Here is an 11,054-nt window from a genome sequence, read left to right as displayed (position 1 = left end):
GCATTCTAGCTCAAAATTTGGCTTTTTAAAAAATCAAAAACCACAGGTTGCAAAATATTTATTTTTTTCAATTATTTTTTTAAGGGCTTCGAAGGGGTAACTCGTGAACGTAGAACCCTTTGGGCGAAAATTTTGTTCGTTTTGGTCTATCTTGCACCGTTTGGGTGCTAGGGAGCATTTCTTGGCGAAAATAATGTGAAAACGACAAAATGGTTTATTTAATCGTAAAATTTAACTCGTCTGGGGTGTCAGCGCCGCAGGCCTAGCTATATGTGTGCCAGGCGCGTCGCAGCGTAACAGTGTTTCATGATATATCGCGAAGCCTGTTACGCGAGACGTGGTCTGGCGTACATATAGCTAGTTTTTGAGGTACGAGGCTCATCTTCGAACTCAATATGCCTTTTTGTCTGAGCGATTAGCGAAGCCTATTACTCCACGAAGCCTATTACTCCAGTGATAATCACAAAGTTTCGCGTCTGTGTGTCTGTCTGTCATCACGATAACTCGAGAACAAATTGAGCTAGCGACCTGGGATTTCAGGGTCGTTTTGTGTCATAAAAAGACACATAAAGTTCGAAGAAGGGCATTCTTGCTCAAAGATTGGTTTTAAAAAAAATCAAAAGCCACAGGTCCCCAAAATGACGATTTTAAACAATATTTTTGGCTGAGCGATGAGCGAAGCCCATAACTCCACTGACCAGAAAAGTTTCATTCTGTTTGTTTGTCTGTCTGTCTGTTTGTCTGTCTGTCCGCACGATAACTCGAGAAAGAATTGAGAGCGATCTGGGAATTTCAGGGTCGTTTTGTATCATAAAAAGTCAGATCGAGTTCGAAGATGAGCACTCTAGCTCAAAAATTGACTATTTTAAAATTCAATAACCACAGGTAACAAACTATTATTATTTTTCAAATATTTGTTTATGGTCTCTTAAAGGGCAACTCGTGAAAGTAGGACCCCTTGGGCGAAAATTTCGTCCGTTTTGCTCTATCTTGAACCGTTTCGACGCTATGTGGCATTTCTTGGCGAAAAAAACGTGAAAAAGACAAAATGGTCCATTAAATCGTAAAAAAGGCTTCATGTCAGAGAATAGGGTGTTCCAGGCTATCTAAAACGGAAGTGTAAAAGAACAAACTCACTGATTTATCTGTTTCCTTCCGCCCAGTATGAGAAACTACCATGGTAGTTAGGCCGGTCCTAACCCCTCAAATATGAAGGGGAGCTCGAAACTGATCTGACAGTTTCTCATACCTGAAAGGCCGCGGAGGCACGTGATTAGCTCGACCATTCAGAGCCAGAAAGGTCAGTGAGTTTGTTCTTTTCCTACTTCCGTTTAAGGTAGCCTGGAACACCCTATTGTAAAGGGAGTTATACTGAAACCACATATTACGGGTCGAACCACACCCTCTTTTGGGCTTAAGGGTCCCTAGATTATCTAGTATCTCTAAAACGTAGATTTTTACATAACAATCTGACAAAATTCGAACTTTTAATGAAAACCGTTACCGAACAGTAAAAGTTTAATCTCCCTTATTTTGGAGTAATAAGACCCCGACAAATAGTTTGACAATGTCAAATTTTGGGCTCGAAAGGCCCTTGTCCCCTATACCTTCTCCGTAATAGGGTGTTCCAGGCTATCTAAAACGGAAGTAGGAAAAGAACAAACTCACTGACCTTTCTGTTACCGTAAGGACTCTGATTGGTCGAGCTAATCACGTGCCACCGCCGCCTTTCAGGTATGAGAAACTGTCAGATCAGTTCCGAGCTCCCCTCCATATTTGAGAGGTTAGGATCGGACCAAACTACCATGGAAGTTTCTCATACTGAGCGGACGGAAAAAGAGAAATCAGTGAGTTTGTTCTTTTTCACTACCGTTTTAGATAGCCTGGAACACCCTATTCGTCTCGGGTGTCAGCGCCGCAGGCCTAGCTATATGTGCGCCAGGCGCGTCGCAGCGCAACAGTGTTTCGTGAGATATCGCGAAGCCTGTTACGCCAGACGTGGTCTAGCGTACATATAGCTAGTTTAACTGTTTCCTAAGGGGTAACTCATTAAAATAGAGCCCTCTGGCCTCTACCTTTGGCTCTACCTTTAACCGTTTAGGGGCCACGGGGAGTTTTTGATGAAAAGGAGCGAAAAAATGTACAACCCTGCATGCCTAGTCGAAGTGACGGGAAGTTGACGGGCCGGAGGCCCGTATCTTTGTGTACATGTTTGCGCTACCCGACTCGGGTGTCTGCGCCGCAGGCCTAGGTAGATGTATGCCAGGCGCGTCGCAGCGCAACAGTGTTTCGTGAGATATCGCGAAGCCTGTCACACGAGACGTGGTCTGGCGTACATCTACCTAGTATATAAGGCTGTTCGTTTTCTGATCTCACTATCATTGTGTTGGCTGCTCTGTCAACTTGTTCGCCATGGATGCTAACGTTTTTTTTTACGAAAACTTCTGTAGGAAGCTCGTTGATGGAGACAGTCAAGACGACGCTGCCAGTAATGGTGGGAATGAAGACAACAATCTCTACCAGGAGATTGAAGAATATCTGGACTTCTGCACGGAGCTTGTTAATGGAGACAGTCAAGACGACGCTGCCAGTAATGGTGGATATGAAGGCAACGATCTATACCAGGAGATTGAAGAATATCTGGACTTATGTAGGGAGCTTGTTGATGGAGACAGTCAAGACGACGCTGCCAGTGATGGTGGAAATGAAGGCAACGATCTCTACCAGAAGATTGAAGAATATCTGGAATCTCTTGAAAACGTGCGTCTTCCTGATGGCAGTGAGTCATCAGTCCAAGAAGTTGAACCGGCTCCAAGGCGACAGTTTTGGGGGACCCGAAATCTGTCTCCCGAGGTAGTGAGCGTTTCGGAAAAGAAGAGGCAAACCCGTACGACCGCACCGTCTCACATCTCTGACGAATTGCAAGATCGGCGACAGATTCGCTTAACTGAGCGGAGTTCAACTTGGTGCCACAATCGACTGCCTACAGGGCGGTCTGTTCGACGTTTGGAAGAGGACCTTCTACCCCCATCTCGTGCGGCAGGTTTTGTCAGAAATGTCGACGCGAATGGTTGTTTTAGGTCCAGCACAGACGTCGAGGCAGGTCCTCTTCGGCGGTTAGTTGTGAAAGCCAAGAACTGCCAGACAAGAGATCCGGAATACCCTATTCCCCGAAACAATCTTTACAAAAACCAACCCTCAAAATCCGCAAAATATCTCACCATCCCTGTAATATCTGCGATTTCCCACCATTTATTTTATAAACGAAAAGGACCTTTAATAGTGCGCTTGTTAAGCCTCGGATATAGGACCAACCTTGTGTCGGGTGTCAGCGCAGCAGTGTTTCGTGAGATATCGCGAAGCCTGTTACGTGAGACGTGGTCTGGCTTACACATAGCTAGTTACTCTAAAATTAGGGACATGAAACTTCTGCTGTTCGATAATGATTAGTGACTTTTGGGGCCGAACACCTATTTACGACTGTGCCCCTTGCCCGACTTGGGTGTCAGCGCCGCAGGCCTAGGTAGATGTATGCCAGGCGCGTCGCAGCGTAACAGTGTTTCGTGAGACATCGCGAAGCCTGTTACGCGAGACGTGGTCTGGCGTACATCTACCTAGTTGGCTGAGCGATTAACGAAGCCTATTACTCCACGAAGCCTATTACTCCAGTGATGATCAAAAAGTTTCGCGTCTGTGTGTCTGTCTGTCATCACGATAACTCGGGAACAAATTGAGCTAGCGACCTGGGATTTGCAGGGTCGTTTTGTGCTATAAAATGACAGATCGAATTCGGAGGTGAGCATTCTAGCTCAAAAATTAGATTCTTTAAAAATCAAAAACAACGGGTCAGAAAAATGACGTTTTTTGAAAACATTTCTTTTTATGGTGTCCTAGGGGTAACTCGACAAAGTAGAGCCCTGCAGACGAAAATTTTGTCCGTTTTGCTCTAGCTTCTTGAGGCGCTAGAGGGGATTTTTGACGAAAATAAGCGAAAAAATATACAACCCTGCATGCTTAGCCAAAGTGAAGGCCCGCTGATGGGCCGGAGGCCCGTACCCTTGTGTACATTTTTGCACTACCCGACTTGGGTTTCAGCGCCGCAGGCAAGCAAGGTACATGTACGCCAGGCGCGTCGCAGCGTAACAGTGATTCGTGAGATATCGCGAAGCCTGTTACGCGAGACGTGGTCTGGCGCACATCTACCTTCTAAGTTCAGCGCGCCGCAGGCCAAGGTAGACGCACATTTAGCTCAGCTTCACACGGTTTTAACGTGCGTGTGCGCTACCTTGTATGCAGGTGGTGCGGGTGCCCGAGCAGCAGCCTGCCCGCGTGGCACGTGCCGCCACCGCCGCCGGACACCAAAGTGACGAGGGCGCGCGGCGCATGGATCCTGAAGGTGGTCATCGAGGCGAGGCAGCACGGGTGGACGGGGTCGGACCTACATCAGCACGGCTGTCGACGCTCTGGTGGTAGATGTTTAGGGGAGATGTGTAACGTGGATGGTACATTTTTGAGTTCGAGACTCTGCGCGTAGCGAGGCGCGTGGCGATGCCCAGCCTGTGGCTCCTCTGGCTGCTGAATGTTACCGGCCAACCACAGGCAAAGGCCCGAGTTCTTGCCCGCCGCCGTCACGGTCAAGAAGTGCATCACGTAGGTGGACTGGGGTAGCCGCCGGCAGAAGCACGTATAGTGGGTCGCGGTCGTGGTGTTCGAGTCTGCGGCTGCGATACCTTCACTTCACGCCGGCCCGCGCGCACACTGAGAACTTTGACTGCTGGCACATCTCCTAAACGACAAATGTTTATGTTCAACTCGGCCGCGCGGGTCGCAATAGGGCGAAGCGACGATATTTTCTGGTAGAAAACGACAAACCTTTTAACCAAAAAAATTAAAACCCATACATTTTAGCGAGGGAGCGTGTGTAGTGTAGGTCTTATTGACCCGCCTTAGGGGCTGATCCGAAATAGGTTCAGTCGCTCTAGTTCTCTTTAAAGTTAAAACTTAAAAAGTTACACAATATAAAAATGTATTTAAGTAAACTTCATTGGAAATGTCAAACCAAATGTTATGACTAGTATAATTAAGAATTTTGCAGCCTCTGCCTCCTGGCATGGGTAGCGTTGAATTCGCTTATCAGATGGAAAACATCTTCTAGGGAAGAAGATGCAACCCACTCAACAATGGACACCAGGGTCTGACTGTTAGAACTTCATATTTCAATAACCTTCTCTCCATCAAATTTTCTTCTCTCTTTGCACAAATTCAACCTGCAAGTCACAAACAAATAAGTCAGAGTAATGAGTCACTTTTGTTCCCTTTAGGTGAGTATGGTGTGACCTAGGATTGAATAACTCCTGAATTAGGTGCACAAATTTCACGAATTGAATTGAATTGAATGTAAATTAGCTTGAATTGTACCAAATTGATTGAATTGTTTTTGAATAACTGCTGAATTATTTTGAATTAAATTGAATTTGTTTGAATTGGACAAAATTTGGAGTGAGCACCTAACAGGGGAGCCATTCATCCCTCGGGTGTGACACATTCCCCAGCGCATTTATATACTCACGGGGATTGGAGTTGCTCCTGCAAATCCGCCGTACCAGAATTCGGGGTGTATCTCCGCGACTCTTCCACTTTTGTTTGGATACGGACCTGATGGAATTTTCTTCGAGACATGTTTAATAGCTCGAGAAGTAATTTAACTTCAATGTGCGCATGCTCTCTGGCCTCTTGAAATTTGTCCTTTTTTAGGAGAAATAAAATAAATGCTACTATATATAGATATCTATAGAATCTATAGATTCCATTTTCCTTTGCATTTTATTCATGTAGGAAACAACACTGTAAACAAAAATTAATGTGTTATTGTTATTAGAAGTGTACCCCAAAGAAATCAAGATAAAAAACCTTCTGAGAATGAAAGTAAATGGACTATAATTATACTTGTACTCACGCAGCTTTGGTCGAATGTGAACAAGAGTTTAGAGGCATCATTCTTTCACTTTTAGTTACTTAGTCACTTTTCAGTCACTTTTAAGGCAGGTAGCAAAGATGCTGTTGTGGTTGTTTGGGGTCGCTCTTTTGGGTTAATGACCGCTGGACCAAAACAGCAACAACGATAAGAAATTACGCGATAGGTGAAAACACTGGACCTGAGCTGAGCGCGCGTTTGCCGCGTTGTAGTGTGTGTGTGTGTTTCTGGCAGCGTGAATCTTTATCTAATTGTGTTTGTAAGTAAAAATAAGTGTAATAATAAAAGGTTCAAGCCGGTACTACAAGAGGAAGTACCTTCAAGTTTCTGCCGAGCTAGAACGGCCAAAAACCGTGATGAGGAAGTAAGTCTATTTTGGTACATAAATTACATTTTTCCTTGCTCGTAGTAACAATACTTGTAAAGTCAGAAAACCCTTACTATTCGATCATGATCATTTCATCAACAGTATAGATTCTCTGTTTTAACATAAATGTAGGTTCTGATGTTAACCATTTTCCATCAGCTGTCAAATTATGTTAGGTAACGGCCTTAACCAGGAGCAGCAGGATAAAGTAGAAGTTGCTTCACGTCAGTTTCTTTTTAAATTCCGGCCTCAAAACAACATTTCTGATTGGGCATTTTGATATAAGCCCTTTTAAGGGTACTTTCACACAATTACACCCTTATCTTAGTAGTGCCATCGGTACAAAAGTCGACAAAAAAAGGGGGAAAAGAGTGGCCTTTTTTATGGTGGCACATCCACAATGAACTGTCTTCACTTCCATATTCAAAACTAATTATTATCTTTTGTTGTTTTGTTGTAATTCACAAGCTGCATTCATTTTATTACTTGTTAAACCGGAATCATGCCGGACAAGCTCGGAGTCATTTTGAACATGCCAGCCAGTATATTAATTTCAGCTCGGTGTGTAGTCTAATACAATCTTTCATGAGTAGGGTGTTATTGGAACGTCAATAAAATCAAACGAGTTTGACAAAAATTTCAAATCTTCTAGAAACTACTGAACATACACAGTCTAGCGTACTGAGATAATCTTCAGATGTTAAATGTTATCTACAAAGTGGACAGCAAAGATATTCCGGGCAAAACAGTGGTCTCAACCGACCTCGCTCAAACGTGCCAAAGGCCCGTTTTCCGATGACGCCTTACGATACAAAATAAAAGATTTCGCCCGTCCCAAACGCCGCCGGCATGCCAAGCTAGGCCCGAGTGGGCCTAGCTTGTTTTTTTAATGACGTCTTATGACTGAACACAAGTGATCAGATTAGGTTTATCAAACACTTTACTTTAGCTTTGCTATAAAATAATAGTTGCTTTACTGGTAAGGTGAAAACGAAAGTGAATGTTTGTCGGTCGGTGTCGAAAGCGGAGCGGCTTGCGACGGCCCATATTTTTCCCTCCCCATGAAAATTTCGGCCGACACAAATCGAAAAATGTCGGCACATTTGAGAATTCGGACACACTCCCTCACAACATGTCTTGACGATCTCAAAATCTACCTAATAGACAGAACATGCAACGAAACATGTTTCTGGTCTACTTACCAAAAGATTAACACACCACGTCACTAAACCTACAGCCCTTTCAGATTTACATGATCAGGCAATTAATACTACGAAAGAGATTACCTAGATCTACCTAAATAAGCGGAATAAGGGGATAAGTCACTTACCACCATGACCTTTTAATCATCTGTCACTGCAGTTTCTTCCTACAGTCATCGTAGGAATGTAACTTGTACTAAAAACTTACTCCTCAACTTCATTTTGGGAACTTCCGATGTACCAGACGGCCGATACAGATCAACTAAAGGCCACAGAGACACGTATTCCAGATTCCCCTCCACGGCAGAGAGATTCTCACGTGTGAAAAGTAGTGACCAAAATACAATGCACTTTGGAAACTAAGTAGAAAGAAGAGACAAGAAAACATGGAAATATGTACACAGAAACCAGGAAGGGAACAAACTTTAAAAATACCTTGAAGGAAGGCAAGTATACAATCACTGTTAAAGTCTTACGAAGAAAAATGCAAAATTCTTTGTAATACGAAGGATTTGGACGCTTCGTAGGGAGAAAATCCTTCGTAGGTACGAAGCATTTGGCATTTTGCTTCGTAAGACTTTAACTGTGTAAGCCAGCCTTACATTTATGCAGAGGTAAACAAATATGCAAAAGTGTACGTTTTCGTTCCCTCCGCGATTTTTTTTTTTTTTTTTTTTTTTCCACAGTGTGCATGAGATGAGCTGCACGCCAGGGAGACTGACAGAGGCAGTGCTGACAGTGGCGTTACACCGCTTGTCCGAATTGGCAAGTGAGGTAGGACAGCCAGCGTACCTCAAGTCAAAGGCGGTCTGCCTCTGCTGAGAGGTTGCGCTGCGCGCGAGGCGCACATCTCTGCGTCGAAAAGTCAACATGCGTATGCGTGCCGCTTGCGCCACCGTGCATAACGCACGAAGCCTGGTCATTGGCTATGCCGCAAGAGGGCGTGTCGTAAATGTTTGAGTGGCGCCAGTGCGTGTCTGCGCCGCACTCGCTCCGCCCCGCAGGCGCGCTGCACTGCAGCCGCACTGCACTGGAGCGGCGCGAGCTTAGCAGAAGCCTTCCAGCCACAACGATTCTTTCAGAGAGCCACGAGATACTGCTCGCTCACTGATCATCCCGCCTGCTAGTTAGAAAGTAATACAGCTGCTGTAGCCTCAGAGCAGCTACCGGGTGTCCGTCCGAGAGAATGCGCGGCAGCTCGATGGGTTGCCTACTCACTGGTGTGCAGGCGCGGCGGGAGAGGTTGGAGCGGTGGAGGTGGCGGGAGGCAACCACCCGCCTTCCTCCACCTCCACCGCTCCCCGCGCCCGGTACAGCAGTAAGCAGGATGAGAATTTGTTGCGCGAGGTGCACACGGTACAGACAATGTCTCTTTTTAGCAGATGATACCTTAAAGACCTTTTGACTAAACGTAAAGAATAGATAAGTTTTAAGGTGTCAGCTAGCTTTTACTCTCGAATCGGCAAGAGAATCAAGCGGAGACCAGAAAACAATTTATTTAGCGCTGGCGGAACCGTGTCCGGGTGGGTGCCTGAGTGAGTGTCGCTTCAGGCCCCTACCCTTACCCTGCTCAACAATACTAGGCTCCCTATCCCTCTCCCTGCACAACAATACTATCCAACGCCGGCCCCTGTGCCCGCGCTTTTCAACGCCGCTTGTTCGCTGAAATTGCAAATAACAAGAAACCAGAAACAAATGACAGCTAAATTCGGGAGAAAATGTGAAAACAGACATATTCTTAAATTTGTATCATCTGCTTTCAAGATAGATTCTTGATTTAGATTTTTTGAGGGAAAGGGGAAACTCCCTTGGTTTGAGGAAGGCTCCTTAGACTTTGAGGTCTCCTCAAAAAATAAGGGATTTTCCCTTTTCCCCTATATTTTGAGGGGGTTCCTTAAAATTTGAGGTAAAATCTTAGGCGTTTTCCTCAAACATGGAGGGCCCTCAAAGTTTCAAAGTTTTCCGTTTTCCCTCAGAAACTGAGACTTTGTTTTTACCCTGTGTTCGGGAATTTTCGATGGGTGGCCGATAGTAGGTATACAACGAGTTATAGGGAATTTACGAGTCGAAGTGAGTTGGGCTGGAGTGTGTTTTTCGCGATTAACGTGGGTTTTGCGAATTTTTAGCACGCCCTACTACTTTTTGAATGCTACCGAACGTGCTCATGCAAACGACCTGTCGAGTCAACCTTGTATATTAGAGGGAAGCGAAAAAAAAAAGCATTTGAGATAACGGCGGGTATGCGGAAAAGATGTCTTTTTCGATGTAGGATCCAGTGGAAGTTTTTATTTTGATATCAGACAATATTTGCCGATCGCGCATTAAGCTCACAGTTACGCATTAGCTCTTATGGGAAAAATCGTCAAAAACCATGAAAAAATGAAAATGAAAAATCTAGGCTTCGTATCTAATGTTTTTTTGAAAATCTGTTTTCAGAAATGCAATCTACGCCCAAAAAAAAACGCATCCACTGATGTATCACACTTGATATTATAGTGAATAGTTCAGTCCCTGCCAGCCATCAATTTTAGCCAAAGTTGCATCAAATTGCACAAACGTCATGAAATTTTGCAGCCTACACCGCCTAAACCATAGGTTGCAATATCAAGTGTGATACTATACCGGATGCCTTTTTTGGCGTGAATTGCATTTCTGAAAACAGATTTTCAAAAAACATCAGATGCATAGCCGAAATTTTCAACTAATAAACGCGTAACTTTGAGCTCGTTGCGCGATCGGAAAATATTGTTTGATCTGATAATAAAAAATTGCACTGCATTTCACATCTAAAAAGACAACTTTTAATCCACATATTCGTTACTTTAATATCTCAAATCATTTTTTATCGCTACCCTCTATTGTATATCTGCCTGTGTTTACGGTAAAAAGAATGTCTTGAAATCCCAGGAAATTTCTAGAATTTCAAGGTTGGGTGGATAATTTCAAGATTGGCCCTTGAAATCCCAGACTCTGCCTTGAAACCCGTAGCTTCCAAGGAAAATCCTTGGAATTTTTGTTTGGTATTCAAGGGTTTTCCTTGAAGCACGATCTGGATACTTTAAGGAAAACCCTTGAATACCAGACGAAAATTCCAAGGATTTCCCTTGGAAGCCACGGGTTTCGAGACCGAGTCTGGGATTTCAAGGGCCAATCCTTGAACTATCCATCCAACCATGAAACCCCAGAAATTTCCTGGGATTTCAAGACATTCTTTTGGCCGTGTTTTCCTATTTGTCGCACACACTAGAAGGGCTTATCTAGTGAGTGAAAGGGTCTATCAAAGGAAAAGAAGAAGGGCCAAAATGCTGAAAAAAAATAATGGTCCACTATGAGGTAACTCGTCGAAAAAGAACTCTTTCGAGTAAAATTTTTAGAGTTCAGCTTTTTTAAAACTATGGCAAAAGTCCAGTTTGAAAAACAAAACGAGCTAAAAATTGTGCTTTTTATTTTTTTAGCCCGCCCTTCTGCTTTGAAAAAGCTATCCAGCGGGCTTATGCAAACGACCTCGTGT

General features: G+C 44.2%; 1 protein-coding gene across 4 annotated transcripts in view; it reads left to right on the top strand.

Annotated features, from left to right (window-relative positions):
- The first annotated feature begins 8,546 nt into the window (after window positions 1-8,546).
- The window catches only part of LOC127749622 (uncharacterized), a 75,140-nt gene continuing 72,632 nt past the window's right edge, over window positions 8,547-11,054 (top strand). For 2 of the 4 annotated variants that reach the window (XM_052268489.1, XM_052268488.1), the window contains exon 1: window positions 8,547-8,677. Coding sequence is in view for 1 of the 4 variants with exons in the window: in XM_052268487.1 (XP_052124447.1) it covers window positions 8,730-8,785 (56 nt within the window). In the remaining 3 variants the exon portion in view is untranslated. Of the gene's footprint in view, window positions 8,786-9,516; window positions 9,614-11,054 lie in introns of those variants that run through there. The other 2 variants (XM_052268487.1, XM_052268490.1) reach the window with 2 other exon arrangements.

This window comes from Frankliniella occidentalis, unplaced genomic scaffold (genome assembly GCF_000697945.3).
Source record: "Frankliniella occidentalis isolate FOCC.00 unplaced genomic scaffold, Focc_3.1 Scaffold70, whole genome shotgun sequence".
Lineage (NCBI taxonomy): Eukaryota > Metazoa > Arthropoda > Insecta > Thysanoptera > Thripidae > Frankliniella > Frankliniella occidentalis.
Note: the sequence above shows the minus strand (reverse complement) of the source record. Positions and strands in the feature narration are given on the sequence as shown.